Source organism: Rhodotorula paludigena, assembly GCF_050403205.1.
Source record: "Rhodotorula paludigena JCM10292 DNA, Rt_paludigena_JCM10292v1_ctg5, whole genome shotgun sequence".
In the NCBI taxonomy this organism is placed as follows: Eukaryota; Fungi; Basidiomycota; class Microbotryomycetes; order Sporidiobolales; family Sporidiobolaceae; genus Rhodotorula; species Rhodotorula paludigena.
Genome location: NW_027481453.1, coordinates 248,817 through 262,847, shown reverse-complemented (window position 1 = coordinate 262,847; position 14,031 = coordinate 248,817). Strand labels below are relative to the sequence as shown.

Genomic DNA, 14,031 nt, shown 5'->3' with positions numbered 1-14,031 from the left:
GGCGTATCGGGGCGTAATTCGATATGGAGGTCGCGGTGGGCTGCAAAGCGACGTTAGCTCGTCTGTATGAGGGCATTGAACAGTAGGACGAGAGGACAGCCCGAAAGATGCACGGCAAGGGTCGAATCTAACGGCGAGAGCGGACTGAGAAGGTGCAAGCACGCTGCTTACGTCGCCACTGGCCGTCGAGGCGAATGCGCCGCATGCGCAATCGATCTGCAGTGTGATTTCGAGGTGTTGGCAGCACGCAGCGAACTTCCGCAAGCCGTGAGGAAGCTGGCAGTGTGGGCGTCTCTCATCGCAGATGGCCGTCTCCTTTTTGACCCCCGCCGCTTTGCCCACTGCACTGAGTGAGTCCGCTTCGACCCCGTATCGTCCTTGCTATCCTCTGACAGACGCATTGCTGTAGGTCGCAGCGCTTCCCGCCGCCGACTCGCCAGTCTTCGCCGGGACCATCCCCTCGTTCCCGCAGACTCCTCCAGCCATGGCCAGCCCGACTCCGCCGCCGTTGGGCACCTTTGTATCGTGCATGGACATCGTCTTCTCCGACGACGAGGGTGCAGACGGCGCCAGCGCTTCTGGGTCAAGCAGCCGCATGGGCACTCCGGCCGCCCAGGCAGGATCGGGAGACCCCGTCGCATCCGGCTCTGCGCCCGTAAAGTCGCGCAACTCGGCCCAGATGTCTGGCCGCATGAACGTCCGCGCCTCCAAGGCCAGCGCCCTCGCCGCCATGACGCACAAGACGGGCGCTACCGAGACCCTCCCGCCTGTCGAGCCTGCGCCGCCTGTCCCCGTCAAGGAGGAGATCCTGGGCGCACACCCGTCCAAGAATTACGTCCGTCAAGCGACCAAGCTTCCTCGCGCACCCCCGCTCGACTTTTCCACCCTGCGCATGTCGGCGCCGCGGACTCCGAATCCTCCCCCTCGAGAGAAGCCTCGCCTGTTCGAGCTCGAGGAGGCGCCCGTCTACCACCCGTCGATCGAGGAGTTTGCTTCGCCTATGGACTACATCGAGAAGATTGCCCCGGAGGCAAAGGAGTATGGCATCTGCAAGATTGTCCCGCCCGAAGGCTGGCGGCCCTCTTTCGCCATCGACACCGAGGTACGCTTCCTTCGTCTCCCGCCCCACGAATATTGTAGCTAACGCAATTGCTCTACAGACCTTCCGCTTCAAGACTCGCCTGCAGACGCTCAACTCGATGGAGGCGTCCGCACGAGCCAGCCTCAACTTCCTCGAGCAGCTCTACCTCTTCCACCGGCAGCAAGGCAGCGTCGGCATCTCAATTCCTTCGATTGGCGGCAAGCCCGTGGACATGTGGAAGCTCAAGCGGCAGGTGACCGACCTCGGCGGGTACCACGCTGTGAGCCCTGCACCCCCGTCTACTTGTTCCCTCACGCTGACGTCTCGCTCCGCCAGGTCACGCACGACCGCAAGTGGACGACGGTAGGCAAGGCGATGGGCTACAACGTGGCGCAGAACACGAGCATCTGCTCGCAGCTCAAGATGGCCTACTACCGCATTGTCGTCCCGTTCGAGGAGTACGTCAAGCGCGTCAAGCTCGCCGGCGGGCCCGCCCCGCCCGATCCGGTCAAGGAGGCGGGCAAGAAGGACGACACGGCCGAGACGGACGAGATGAAGGCGTTTGCGAGCAAGCTCGCCGGCACGCCCAAGCACTCTAACGGCTCCGAGTCGCTCGCGACGCCGCTCTCCGAGTCTGGGCCGCGACGCCGCTCGCAGATGGAAGCGAACGAGCGCGTGCGCACGGCGTCGGACAAGCTGAACGAGGCGCTCGAGCTGAAGCATGGCACGCGGGCGTCGAAGGCAACGCGCAATCCAGGCGAGGTGCGTTTGTGGCTACTATTCCGTCGGTCCTCTCGCTAACCGATCGTTTTATAGTCCTGCGAGATCTGCCAGCTCGACCACGACCCGGATCGCATCGTGCTGTGCGAAGACTGCGACCGTGGCTACCACCTCGGCTGCCTCTCGCCGCCGCTCAAGCAGGTCCCGACCTCGCAATTCTACTGCGACCAGTGCCTCTTGCTCAACGGTGCCGACTACGGCTTCGAAGAGGGCCAAGACCACAGCCTGCACAGCTTCCGCCGCCGCGCAGACGCGTTCAAGCGCAAGTGGCTGCAGGACCACCCGCTGCCGCAGGACAAGGGCAAGGCGCGCGAGGAAGCCGAGGCGGCTCCCGCGCAGCCCGACGACGATGTCTGGGCCGAGCAGATCGCGATCGAGGATCACTTTGAGCGCGAGTTCTGGCGCCTCGTCGAGTCGCCGCTGGAAACGGTCGAGGTCGAGTACGGCGCAGATGTGGCATCAACCAAGGATGGAGCGTGCGTTGTTATTCCCATTGACTTGACCACCGCAGCCGCTGACCTGACCCGCCTGTACTTGCAGCGGCTTCCCGAACCTCGAGGTACACCCACAAGATCCCTATTCTCGCGACGGCTGGAACCTCAACAACCTCCCGATACTCTCTGGCTCGCTCCTCCGGTACATCAAGTCCGACATCTCGGGCATGACGATCCCCTGGATCTATGTCGGCATGGTCTTCTCCACCTTTGCGTGGCACAAGGAGGACCACTACACCTACAGGTCCGCCTCTCGCTCGCTGACTTCTCGGCCGCGCACTAACTTCCGTACTCTCAGTATCAACTATCACCACCTCGGCGACACGAAGACATGGTACGGCATCCCCGGCGAGGACGACGAGAAGCTGGAGGCGGCCATGAAGCTGTCGGCGCCCGAGCTGTTCGACCAGCAGCAGGACCTCATGTTCCAGCTCGTCACGCTCATGAGCCCAGGCCGACTGAAGAAGCACGGCGTGCGCGTCTATGCCGCCGACCAGCGCCCGAACGAGTTCATCATCACCTTCCCTCGCGGCTACCATTCGGGCTTCAACCACGGCTTCAATTTCAACGAGGCCGTAAATTTTGCGCTGCCCGACTGGCTGCCCGAAGGCCTGCGCTGCATTGAGCGGTACCGCGAGATCAAGAAGAACCCGGTCTTCTCACACGACGAGCTCCTCATCACCATCTCGCAATGGGAGAAGGACCCGCGCACCTCCCGCTGGCTCCTCGCGCACATCCGCGAAATGGTCGAGCGCGAATTGGAGGCCCGGGAGACAGTCCGCGCGCTCGAAACGGCGCCGGAAGAGGTGGTCGAGCCGTTCGACCGCGAAGAGGAGGACTACCAGTGCGAGCACTGCAAGGTCCTCTCGTACCTCTCGCAGGTCGTCTCGGAGGACGGCAAGTCGGTCGCATGTCTCGACCACGTCTCGACGCTGCCATCCGGCCCCAAGATCCTCCGCGTGCGCTTCACCGACGCTGAGCTCACGCAGCTGGGCAACCGCGTGCACTCGCGCGCGCAGAAGGCGCAGCGCCAGCCCGACCCCTCGACCGGATTTCTCGAAGGCATGGACGCGCCGCGGCAAAGCGGTCGCAAGCGCAAGCCGTCGCAGGCGCTGCTCGAGGCCGCCGGCGAGGAGACCGCCCCGCCCCCTGCCGCGCAGCGCATCAAGCGCTCGCCGTCGGCCGATGGCGACGTCGAGGTTGGCGAGGACGAGTACGAGGACGAGGCGGTCGACCACCAGACCTACGATGAGCGCGGTGACTTGCTCGTCGGCGAGGCGACGGCACCTGCCCAGGCCCCGCTCTCGGCTGCTTCGGTCCTGCCGCAGCACATGGCCTATGCGGCGGGCTACAGCACGGGTGACATCGTCGTCGACAGCGGCCTCTACACGCCGCAGCACTCGCAGTCGCCTGCTCCGTTCTCGGCTGCCCAGCACGGCGGCACCTCGGCGCCACTCCGCTTCTCTCCGCCGCGCCCGGCCCCGCCTGCACGATCCATCCCCTCCTTTTCGACCAACGATGCCTGGTCGCAGCCTTCGGGCTCGAACGGCTGGTAGAAGCTGCTCCGTTTGCCCCTCCTTTTGCTCTTTCCTGTCACCTAATGCTTCCCGAGACCTCTTTACGTTGTAGCGTCCTGTCACCTCCTCTCGCCACTGGTTTGCGCTACCTGCCAGCTGTAACGTCTGTATCTTGCCCTCACTCGCCTGACAAGCGGAACACACAGCCCACGAAAGCTAGAGAGTACACGTTGCACCGCGAGATCAAGGGTCAATCCGGCGCCGCTTTTCCTCCTTCGGCTCGTCAATGTCGTCGTACGCGCGCCTCGTCCTGCGCTCCTCCTCGAACCCGCGCCCTCCCGCCGGCGGCGGTGCCACCGCCGTGCTCGACGGCCGCCTCCGGTCATCGTCGTCGTACCGCCTGCGCTCATCGTCCCTCGACGAGCGGTAGTGCCGATCGTCGTCGCGCCTGCTGCTGCCGCGGTCGTCGTCGCGTCGCCGGTCGTCGTACCGGGACGAGCGGTGCCCGCCGTCGCGCTCCCTCTCGCGCTCGCGATCGCGGTCCCGCTCGCGCTCGCGGTCCCGGTCCCGCTCACGCTCGCGTTCGCGGTCGCGGTCACGGTCGCGGCCCGAGTCGCTCCCGCGGCGGTCGCCGCCGCGCTCGCTCCGGTCGCGGCTGGGCTCGCGCGCCGAGGGGCGCTTGAGACGCTTCTCGGGCGGGACGGGGCGGAACGAGACCGAGAGGGACGACGAGGCGCCGCCTGCCGCGTGGCCGTTCGGGCCGACGCCGTTCGGGCCGCTGCCGCCGGGTCCGCCCGACTGGACGATCGGGAGCGGGGCGGTAGGGAGCGGGCCGCGCGCCTTCCACTCGTCGATGAGCTGGCGGAGCTGGTGGTAACCGAGATGCATCTGCACGTGCAACACGCGTGAGCAGACAGACACAGAGTGTACGAGGAAGACGTGACACGAACCTTTCCTCCAAAGTGGTCGGCGAGACGACGGTCCGAATCGAGAATCGAGAGGTAGGCACCGCAAATGTCACACACGCGCAGCTTCTGATGACCCGAGGCGCCAGCCGTGTCGGTGAGCTGCTGCAGCTCGCGCTCCTTCTCGAGCTTTTCCGCCTTGAGCGCCTCAGCCTTGGTGAGCTGCGTCATCGACTCCTCCACCTTGCCCTGCGAGCCTGTTGCAAGTAGATCTGGTCAGAACGCAGCCAAGGAATAGACGGACTCCAGCACGAACCGAGCATCTCGACCTCTGCCATTGCCGCCTGATACGCGCCCTCAATCTCGCCGACCTCGCGCATCTGCAGGAAGAGGTCGTCAGCGCGCGCCCCAGCTTGACGGTTCAGAGAGCAGGCAAGACGCACCAGCGCCGTCGTGCGGTTGTTCTCCTCTGGCGTCTTCTCGAGGCGGCGATGCGCCGCTGCAATCCTCCGGTCGCACTCTGCCACAAAGCCCATGATCTGCGCGCGCCGCACGCGTCAGTAGCGCGCAGGGACATTATGGTAGGAATAAGGGCCACGCACGACCTGCTCGTAGTTGGCCTTGAACTGGTTGAACACCTTGACCTGGTGCTCGTCCTTCTCGTCCTCCGCCTTCTTGAGCAGCTCCTCGTACTCGTTCTTGAGCTTGACCGAGTGCGTCTTGGCACACGGGCCGAGGTCCATTTTCTGCGAGCGCGAGAGAGGATGCGCGGTCGCGGGTCAGCGGGGCATGGGGAGCGCGGTCGCTAAGTCGAGCAAGCGGGACGCACGGTATTGGTGAAGAGGTCGTGCGGGCAGATGCCGGCAACGAAGGGGTGGCACAGCTTCAGGTCATACAGCGAAATGTCGTGCGTGACGATTCCGAGTGCCTCTGCAGGGACGACGAGGGGAGACAGGACGGGAAAGAGACGCGGCGGGCGGAGGGAAGGGTGCAGGAGCGTGTCAGTAACTGCTTGTATGCTCTCGCCTGTTCCCAGCCCCGCCCGCGCCTGTCTCGAGGCGGACGAGCCGAGGTGGGAGCATCGAGCGATGAAGCCGACACGAGCACGGCGAGCGAACGAGATGCGCACCTGCGCCCATGAGCTGCTCGAGCAGCTTGCGCTGCTGCTCTGCCAGCCGTCCCATCTTGCGCACGCGACGACGAGTTGGGAGCGAAAGCGCGACCCAATCTCCGTCGCGACCGCTTGCAGGCGACGACATCGCAACCTCGGTCTTTCGGTCCCTCGAGCGGGCAGCAGGATTGCGAGATCATCTCTTCCACAAGGTCAACGCAGCAAAGCCTACAGAGACGACCCAAAGCCAACAAGCGGTACATACCCTCGACGACCCACCCTTCCCCTCGTCTCAGGCCTTCGCCAACCCCTTGAGATGCTTGTACATCGCCTCCTGGGCCTCGACATTCTTCTGTGTGAGTGGTCCCGTTAAGAGGCGCGGGGCAAGAAAGGGTGATGATGAAACGAAGGCGCACCTCGGCCAGCTCGTAGGCCTTCCACCTGGCGATGCTGCTGTCCTTGCTCAGCTCCTTGTACGCGCGCTTGGCCTTGCGCTGACGAGCGGGAACTGTGCGGTGAGGAGTGCGTGGGCTCGCGTGTGCGAAGAAGGGAAAGCAAGAAGACTTGCGCTGCTGCTTGACGTCGCTCAACGTCTGGTTCAGCTCGGCCTTGATGAGGTCGAGCACTGCGTCGATGTGGTTGGCCAGGCTCTTGTCCCTCTTGCGGACGGCCTCCCAAGCTTGGTTGTAGGCGCTTGGCGGGAATATGGCCGATTTCGGGTTCTTGTCCGAACTGACGCCGGCGACGAGCGCATCGCTGTCCTACATCGCGCGTGAGCGAGAGTGAACTAACTTTGAGCGGCATGAGGAGCGTACATCTTGGCCCGCCTCGCTTGGATCGCAGCGCTGATGTCGCGCGAGCCCGTTGCGAGCGTGTCCTTCAACTGCCTCTCTGCCTTGGCCGCTTGGTCGGCGAGCTTCTTGCTGCGCGTCTTGTCGAAAGTCTGTAACGGCAAAACGATCAACAAGACGCTCGGGGACTGCCTGGGAGGGAGCGCGCGCACCGCGAAGACCTCTCGCAAAAGCTGCTGACTGCTGTTGGACGCGAGGCGAGGTTGGCGGCATCGGGCACACATCGTTCAGTTTTGCGAGAAAAACGGAGGCCGGACGAGCCGAGGGAACGGTAAGAACGCACTTCATCGGTTCTTCGTCGTCGTCGTCTCCCTCTTCCTTGTCGACCTTGTCATCGTCTTCGTCGTCCCAGTCCTCCATTCTCTCGTCTCTGTCCTCGTCGCGGTACGACACATGCTTAGACGTCGATGCGCGTGGCGCATGAGCAGAGCGGCCAGCGCGGCGCTCCGTCGGGCTAGGACTGCCGCCGGCAGCAGCGGCGGTGGACTTCTTGCTGCGCGGCATGGAGCTCGTAGAGACAGCAGAGACTCGTTCGAGAGGCGCACGGCGCTGCAGAGATGCTCGCGGAGCTCGAACGGGAGCGGCGACGGGGAGCGTGTGAGGGTAACCGCGAAGCGCTTGGGAGGACCGTGGATCACTCGAGCAGGTCAGGAAGAAGATAGAGCGCGCGTACAGACTCGATACAGAGCACCAGGCAGAAGTAGCGCGATGCGGGACGAGCGAAACCACGACGAAGTCGTCTCGCCTTCCTCAGGCAGCGACCCCAATGCCCTTTCCTGCAGACCGTAACCTGCCCTCATTACTGCGATACTCCACTCCCTACCGCAGGGAGCAGATCGTACCGAAGCTTGTCCTGACGTGCGGTCGTCGCCTCTCTCCTCCTCACGGCTACCGGTTGTTGCGATCTCATCGATTTTGGAAGGTGCTCTTGCGTGCTCCGAAGTCACACGACCTGCTGAGCTCTCCTCGTTCGTCCGTTTGCGCTCGCTTGCGTCGCTTGCTCGGCCAGGAGCTCTCCCCTCATCGGCGTACCCAGGGCGGACGTGCCTCCTCGCGAGCCTCACACCGGGACACTCGTCATTTGAATAGACCGTACCCGCCGAGTCACGTACACGAGATGCACGAGGCTGGTCCAGGTGCCGGACAAGGCTCTCTTCAGTGAGGCAGGTCCTTCCGGCCCGTCTTCTCTTCGTCCGCTCCTTTCGCTTCGCGCATCCCCAGCTGCGCAAGCGCAACCGTACACAATGCCTTCCACCGCCTTCTCTGACGACCAGACATACGTCGGGTCCAGCCGTGATGGTCCATGTAGGTCGGCTTTTCCTTGTAGTGACCATCAGTGCCCTCCTGACCACCTCGGCTCCTGCCCTCCAGCTTATACGGGCCCGGCGAATGACAAGGGCAAAAATCCTGCCGTGCCGCTGTCGAAGTCGAGCCTATTGATCGACGGCCCCTCCCTCACGGCGAGCAACGGGCGCAAGCCGTTCTTCCACTCGATTGACGAGGCCACCGGCGGCCTCATGGGCGCCATCGAGCGACTCGACGACGAGCTTCAGCAGGCCGGCCGCGACCGCATCATCTCGCACAAGGGGCCTTCGCGCTGGGCGGGCAAGCTCGTCGAGCCGGGCCGCGCAGGCTTGTATGTAAACGGCGCGTCTCCCAAAATTATTCTCAAGCCAGGCCGCTACCCAGGTACGTCAATCCGCCCGTGTGCCAGATTGCCTGATGTTGCTGATGGGCTTCTGATCGCAGGTGCGATGCTGCGAAACTGGTTTGCGCGTCAGTGGGCCGCCAACCCGCTCGTCCAGCTCTCCGACCCGGTCATCGACTTTGGCGGCTTTGTCGCCGTCCAGGTTTCAATGAACCAGGCCGCGATCGTCGCCGACCCGTCGAACCGCGTCTTCTGCGTCAAGAACGGCGGGTTTGCCGCCATCAGCCTCTCGGGCTCGTACCGCGTGCTGGGCGTCGTCGATCAGGTCAACCTTGCCGAGCAGGTCGTCGACCCATATTCGGCACAGAAGCGCGTACTTGGCCACTACGAGACGATCCAGATGCCGGCTACGCCTGCGCTCGGCGGCAAGAGCTTCGTGGCTGCCACGTTTGTCGATATTCCCGCCAACAATGTCGTCGTGCTGCAGCGCGGCGACGACCTTGAGCAGCTCAAGGCTGGACAGCACGGTGCGCGCGAGCTTCGCCTTGAAGCAGTCAGCGATGTTGGCTGATTTTCCTCGCACAATGCAGTCATACTAAACCCAAACGTGACCATTCGCGGCTGGTTCACCACAGCCGAGAGCCAGCTCGAGATGACCACGCCCGATATCTGTACGTTCTGCTCGTTTATGCGCAACCTGGCTGGGTGGTCTGACCCGTTCGTTTGCAGACACGCGCGACCAGGTGCCCGTCGTCCTCAAGATATACGTGCGCTGGACCCTTCTTGAGCCGCTTCGGCTCTGCTACCACGGCGAGTCAAGGTCCCAACCTGTTCTTCGAGTTTTTGGATGCGTTGCTTACCCTCGAAACGCGCAGGCTACAAGTCGCCATACGATGCGCTGCGCGACAAGACGCTGTCCGTCCTGACGCAGGTCGTCAGCCACCTCGACTACTCGTCGCTCGTGCGCCAGCGTGGCTTCCAGCCCGGCGACGCTGTCGAAGCGATCGACGACAGCTCGACGGCCTTCCTCGACGCGCTCCGTACGCGCGCCATGGACGAGCTACACGAGTCGGCCGCCGAGTACGGCCTGCAGCTGCAGGACCTGGCCGTGCTCGACCGCGAATTCCGCGGCGAGACGGCGAGGACGCTCGACTCGCTCACGATTCGTGCCTTGCAGGCGCAGGTCGAGGTGGGTCTCTTCCGCTCTGTAGCTGCGCGCAACCTCACAATCGCAGCGTCTATGGGAGGAAGGGACGCTCATAGCTGATTTGTGCCCTGTGCTCGCAAGCGGCCAACATCGACCGCGAGAATAGCAATAAAGTCAAGGCTCAAGAGGGCGCGCTTCAGGTTGCGAATGTGGCCGCCAAACAGCGCAAGACTGAGGCTGATGCCAATGCATATGCTATCACCGCTAGGGCAAAGGTACGCGTTTCTCCTCTCGCCCCTCCTCGCTAAGCGAGACTGACCTTTGCCTCGTCAACACGACAGGCCGAAGCCGAAGCGGTCGAGATCGCCGCCTCGGCCCGAGCTCGCGCCGTTCGTCTCGAAGCCGAAGCGGACGCCGCAGTCAAGGACGACCAAGCGCGGCGGATGCAGCTTGCGCGCGCAGAGGTCAACCGCGTGTCGGCGTACGGGAACAAGGCGGTCTTCGTCCCCGACTCTGGGTTCGGGAGCGCCGTTTTAGGCGGTTATGCGATCTCGGCGGGCGGGCAGCAGGCTGCGATGGCGGCGGCGGCGGCGAAGCTTGGTGCCGTGCAGGCCTGAGCAAGCCGATCGCGGAGTTTCCCTCTGCCTTTCTTTCTACACTTGCTTCACGGACTCAACGAGCAGTTTGTAATGGTTCTAGATTGTCATCAAGTGTATCTAAGCATCGCAGTCTCAATTGCTGAAGAAAGTGCGCGGGTTGATGTCTCGCTGCCGAAGCAGGTTCTGTAGTGGCAGGAAGAGGTCGTTGTCCGGTGTCTTGGCGAGTTTCTCCAGGTCCTCCCAGCTCTGCCACTCCCAGCGCTCGCATTTTTCCGGCTCGAGCACCTGCGAAGAGCGGAAGAGCCGGACTCAGTCCTCGTTCCGCGCAGATGAGGAGGGCGCGGCGTGGCTCACCTCGGGCCGCGAGTCATCGGGCACCTGACAGCTGACAAAAAGCGTGATGTAGTGCTTGGTCTCGGCGGGGAAAACTGTATTGACCGCCGTCATGAAGCGCACGTCGTTCTCGTCGATCTGGATGCCTGTCTCCTCGAGCACCTCGCGAACAGCACACGCTTCGGGTGACTCGCCGAACTCTAGATGACCGCCAGGGAGAGCAATGGTGCCTGTCAGGAGCGCTGTCAGCCGCGATACGATCTCTGCTATCCGAAGTGGGGTATAACCGACCGGCTCCGAGGCTGCCCTTGCGGACGCCCGTGACTAGCTGAAAGCGCGAATTGAAGAGGAAGCATCCCACGCCGACTTGCACGATGCCCGTCATGCTGAATCCCGAATAAAGGGCGAAGTGCAGGCGCACAGGGACGGTCGCCTCGTCGACGAGGGCCCCGAGCAACTTTCCGCCGAGCTTGTGGGCGCGCATGACGCGGTGGATCGTGTTTGATGGCGCGCCCACCGTAGCAGAGTGCTACGCGGCGTACAACGACCCTCAGCTCGCCCAAGGCAGCTGGCACTCGCTCTCCGTCGACGTCGCAACTTCTCATCACTCGACTCGCCTTCAGCGCCCGCCTACTCTTGCCTCGCCGCGCGATGAGCCTGACACTGCAGCTCGAGGTCACAAAAGGCAGAAGACAGATCAGTTCGAGCCGCCTACCCACGTCTACGACGTCACGGCGTCGCAGTTCCACGATGCGGAAGAGGCAGTCGAGGTGAAGGCCGAAGCAGATCCGGTGGTCGTCCCTTCGAGCGATTCCGAGGAGGACAGCCTCGCTCGTGCACGGCGCAGGGTTCGAGCCAGGTCGTCGTCGTCGCCCGAGACGGACCCGAAACCCGAGCAGGACGCCGACGAGGGCGTTTCCCGCATGAGTGCGTCGTCTCGCTGCTCCTTGTTCACAACGTCCTGATCAAGAACTCCCTCTGGACAGGCTACATGATGCCTCCGCCCACGCAGACCCGCCGCTACTCGGAAACGCACCACCCTCTTCAGCAATCCGCTCCCACCGCTCAACCTCCTCACGACGTTTCGTTTCCCTTTCCTCCAACGGCTCCGCTTCCCGACATCTCGCACGTCACGTCGGTCTACACTGCCGACGATTCGTACGCGGCGACCGGCATGGCCGGCGACGTATCCATCGGAGCGCCGCCCTTCTTCGGCTGGCAAGTCTACAACATCGTCCCGCTCAACCAGCTGCGCAAGAAGCTCGCGAGGAACTCGAAGGGACCGCCGCCGAGTGCTTCAGTCCTTGCCGCCGTGCTGTCATGGGAACAGCAAGAGACCTCGAAGGGCTTGATCACCAAGGTCGTCTTGATGGACGACACGAGCCAGAGTGTCACGCTTGTCCTGTGGAAGGCCGCTGGCGTCGAGATCACCAAGGCCATCCGCCGCGGCGACATCATCTACGCCGAGGGTGCGCTCTCTGCCTTTCACTGACGCGAGCCGGGCCGGATTGACCTCGGAACACTCGCAGCGCTCAAGGTGAGCGAGTTCAACAAGGTGCTGCAGATCACCTTCAACGAGCGCGACTCGACACTCGGCATATGCTGGCGCACTTACGTCGATGACCCGGACGACGAAGCGTACCGGTTCCACCACGCTTGGCGCGGCCAGATGCCGCAGGCCGACGCCGTCCTGAAGCAGGCCGAGTGGTTCGCCAAGTGGTCCGATCGAGTGTGATGGTCAACAAGAGTTCACGTATTGTACGAAATTGTCTGCAGTCCTGTTGTTGCTATAGTAAAGCGCTTTCTTCGTCTGAGGAGCCGTTTTGGGTTCGCCGCATCGTACTCATCGCCCAGCTTCGCTCTGCTCGTTCGATCTGTCGATCTGTCGTCCTCTTCTCCGCACTCTGATAGGCGTCAGAGAGTAAAGAAGAGGCAGAGAGGGGATGTGCGCGGATCGACCTGAGGTCTCGACACCGGAAGAGACGACGCAGTCCCTCACGCCCCTCGCCACTCGCCCGTCCGCCGAGACGCGCACGACGTGTCTTGAGCTACTACGACACGATACAGCGCCTCAGCAGCCTCGCACGCTTCGCGCCTCGGGTCCTCGCCCTCTCACCTCCGCCCCACTTCCTCGCCTGCGTTCGGCCCTCTCCCGCGCTCGCCAGCCATCTGAGCGCCGCCCGTCTGCTCGTCATTCGCCCTACGATGCCGTCCAAAGCTGCCCCGAAGAAGCGTACTGCCAAGCGCAAGGCCGAGGACAGCGACGACGCTGCTGCCTCTCCCCCTCCCGCCGAGTCGAGCGGCACCGCAGCGAAGGCCGAGTCGGAGCCCGCGGAGAACGAAGAGGAAGACGAGGAGGACGCAAAGCCGGCCAAGGCGAAAAAGGCCAAGAAGGAGAAGGAGCCCGTCAGGCCGCTCGATCCGTCGCTGCCGACCAACAAGACGGTCCCGGAGACGGTCGAGCCGTTCGAGCGACCGGCAGAGAGGACCATTCGCATCTCGGCGTGGAACGTCGCGGGGCTGAGGGCATGCGAGAAGAAGGGTGCGCTGGGTGGCAGATTCTTCGCCTGTCTCGCAGCTGCACCGCTGGAGAAGTCTGACATGTCGGCGCTGGACCCTTTGCAGGTTTCTCTCGCTACGTCGACGCCGAAGACGCCGACATTCTCGTCGTAACAGAGACGAAGACGCCCGAGATCAGCTTGCCTGCGCTAAACGACCGGTACGAGGTGCGTCCGTACGCCGGCATATCCTTTCTGCGCCCACGCTAAGCGTCTGAACCCTCGCAGTTTCGCTATTGGGGCGACCACTCGAAGAAGGGTCAAGCCGGGACGGCGATCTTCAGCAAGATCAAACCGCTCAACGTGACGCGCGGCTTCCAGGCGAGTGAAGAGGTGTCGGCGGCCGACTCGGAGGGGCGCATGGTCACGCTCGAGTTCGAGAACAGCTATCTCGTCGGGACCTGTACGTCACACCGACTGCCAGACCTGCTAGTCCGGCACTCTCAGCCGCCGAGCTGTACTCTGCCTGCGGCTCGTAACGCTGACCTCTCATCGCACGCGCAGACGTACCGAACGCCGGCGCCGGGCTCAAGAACCTCAAGGAGAAAGAGGCGTGGAATCGCGCGTTCGAGAAGTACCTCCGCGAGCTCGACGCCAAAAAGCCCGTCATCTGGTGCGGCGATCTGAACGTGATCCCGACGCCAATCGACATCCGCAACTGGAAGACGAACTACAACAAGTCGCCCGGATGCACCGACGCCGAGATCGACGGCTTCAAGGCGCAGCTCAACCCGCCCGAAGGCTCGTCGCACCAGCGCCTCGTCGACGTCTGGCGCGAGCGCAACCCAGAGCTCGAGGGGCACTACACGTACATGTCGTACAAGTTTGACTGCCGCACCAAGGGCATCGGATGGCGCCTTGACTTCCACGTCGTCTCGGAGCGCTTGATGAGCAGGGTCAAGGCGTGCGAGATCCGCCATGCCATCTGGGGCGCTTCTGACCATGTCCCGCTCGTTCTCGACATCGAGGGGCCGTTGTAGTCGCGATGACCGAGTCAGGGACGGAGC

The 14,031-nt window shown here is 63.4% G+C and overlaps 7 protein-coding genes across 7 annotated transcripts; 4 read left to right on the top strand and 3 right to left on the bottom strand.

Moving 5' to 3' along the window:
* Positions 1-484: 484 nt before the first annotated feature.
* Positions 485-3,911, top strand: JCM10292_007479 (uncharacterized protein; the record flags this gene model as incomplete). Its single annotated transcript, XM_076646568.1, has 6 exons — positions 485-1,102; positions 1,161-1,361; positions 1,418-1,843; positions 1,898-2,337; positions 2,402-2,599; positions 2,654-3,911. 6 exons carry the CDS (start codon positions 485-487, stop codon positions 3,909-3,911), a joined length of 3,141 nt encoding a protein of 1,046 aa, XP_076507810.1.
* A 204-nt stretch (positions 3,912-4,115) lies between these two features.
* LUC7 (Luc7p) lies at positions 4,116-5,961 on the bottom strand (the record flags this gene model as incomplete). The annotated part of the gene is made up of 7 exons (XM_076646567.1): positions 4,116-4,760; positions 4,823-5,034; positions 5,094-5,157; positions 5,221-5,316; positions 5,380-5,523; positions 5,607-5,707; positions 5,907-5,961. 7 exons carry the CDS (start codon positions 5,959-5,961, stop codon positions 4,116-4,118), a joined length of 1,317 nt encoding a protein of 438 aa, XP_076507809.1.
* A 219-nt stretch (positions 5,962-6,180) lies between these two features.
* Positions 6,181-7,243, bottom strand: JCM10292_007477 (uncharacterized protein; the record flags this gene model as incomplete). The annotated part of the gene is made up of 6 exons (XM_076646566.1): positions 6,181-6,240; positions 6,305-6,396; positions 6,457-6,644; positions 6,704-6,831; positions 6,892-6,922; positions 7,023-7,243. The coding sequence occupies 6 exons, from the start codon at positions 7,241-7,243 to the stop codon at positions 6,181-6,183; spliced, it is 720 nt and encodes a 239-aa protein (XP_076507808.1).
* Positions 7,244-7,983: 740 nt separating this feature from the next.
* Positions 7,984-10,151, top strand: JCM10292_007476 (uncharacterized protein; the record flags this gene model as incomplete). Its single annotated transcript, XM_076646565.1, has 7 exons — positions 7,984-8,044; positions 8,111-8,428; positions 8,489-8,914; positions 8,978-9,058; positions 9,263-9,576; positions 9,735-9,809; positions 9,876-10,151. The coding sequence occupies 7 exons, from the start codon at positions 7,984-7,986 to the stop codon at positions 10,149-10,151; spliced, it is 1,551 nt and encodes a 516-aa protein (XP_076507807.1).
* A 114-nt stretch (positions 10,152-10,265) lies between these two features.
* On the bottom strand, positions 10,266-10,851 carry JCM10292_007475 (nucleotide triphosphate diphosphatase NUDT15; the record flags this gene model as incomplete). The annotated part of the gene is made up of 3 exons (XM_076646564.1): positions 10,266-10,418; positions 10,488-10,696; positions 10,758-10,851. 3 exons carry the CDS (start codon positions 10,849-10,851, stop codon positions 10,266-10,268), a joined length of 456 nt encoding a protein of 151 aa, XP_076507806.1.
* A 97-nt stretch (positions 10,852-10,948) lies between these two features.
* Positions 10,949-12,201, top strand: JCM10292_007474 (uncharacterized protein; the record flags this gene model as incomplete). Its single annotated transcript, XM_076646563.1, has 3 exons — positions 10,949-11,393; positions 11,453-11,935; positions 11,996-12,201. The coding sequence occupies 3 exons, from the start codon at positions 10,949-10,951 to the stop codon at positions 12,199-12,201; spliced, it is 1,134 nt and encodes a 377-aa protein (XP_076507805.1).
* A 470-nt stretch (positions 12,202-12,671) lies between these two features.
* Positions 12,672-14,004, top strand: JCM10292_007473 (exodeoxyribonuclease III; the record flags this gene model as incomplete). Its single annotated transcript, XM_076646562.1, has 4 exons — positions 12,672-13,008; positions 13,092-13,192; positions 13,253-13,427; positions 13,529-14,004. The coding sequence occupies 4 exons, from the start codon at positions 12,672-12,674 to the stop codon at positions 14,002-14,004; spliced, it is 1,089 nt and encodes a 362-aa protein (XP_076507804.1).
* Positions 14,005-14,031: the final 27 nt, after the last annotated feature.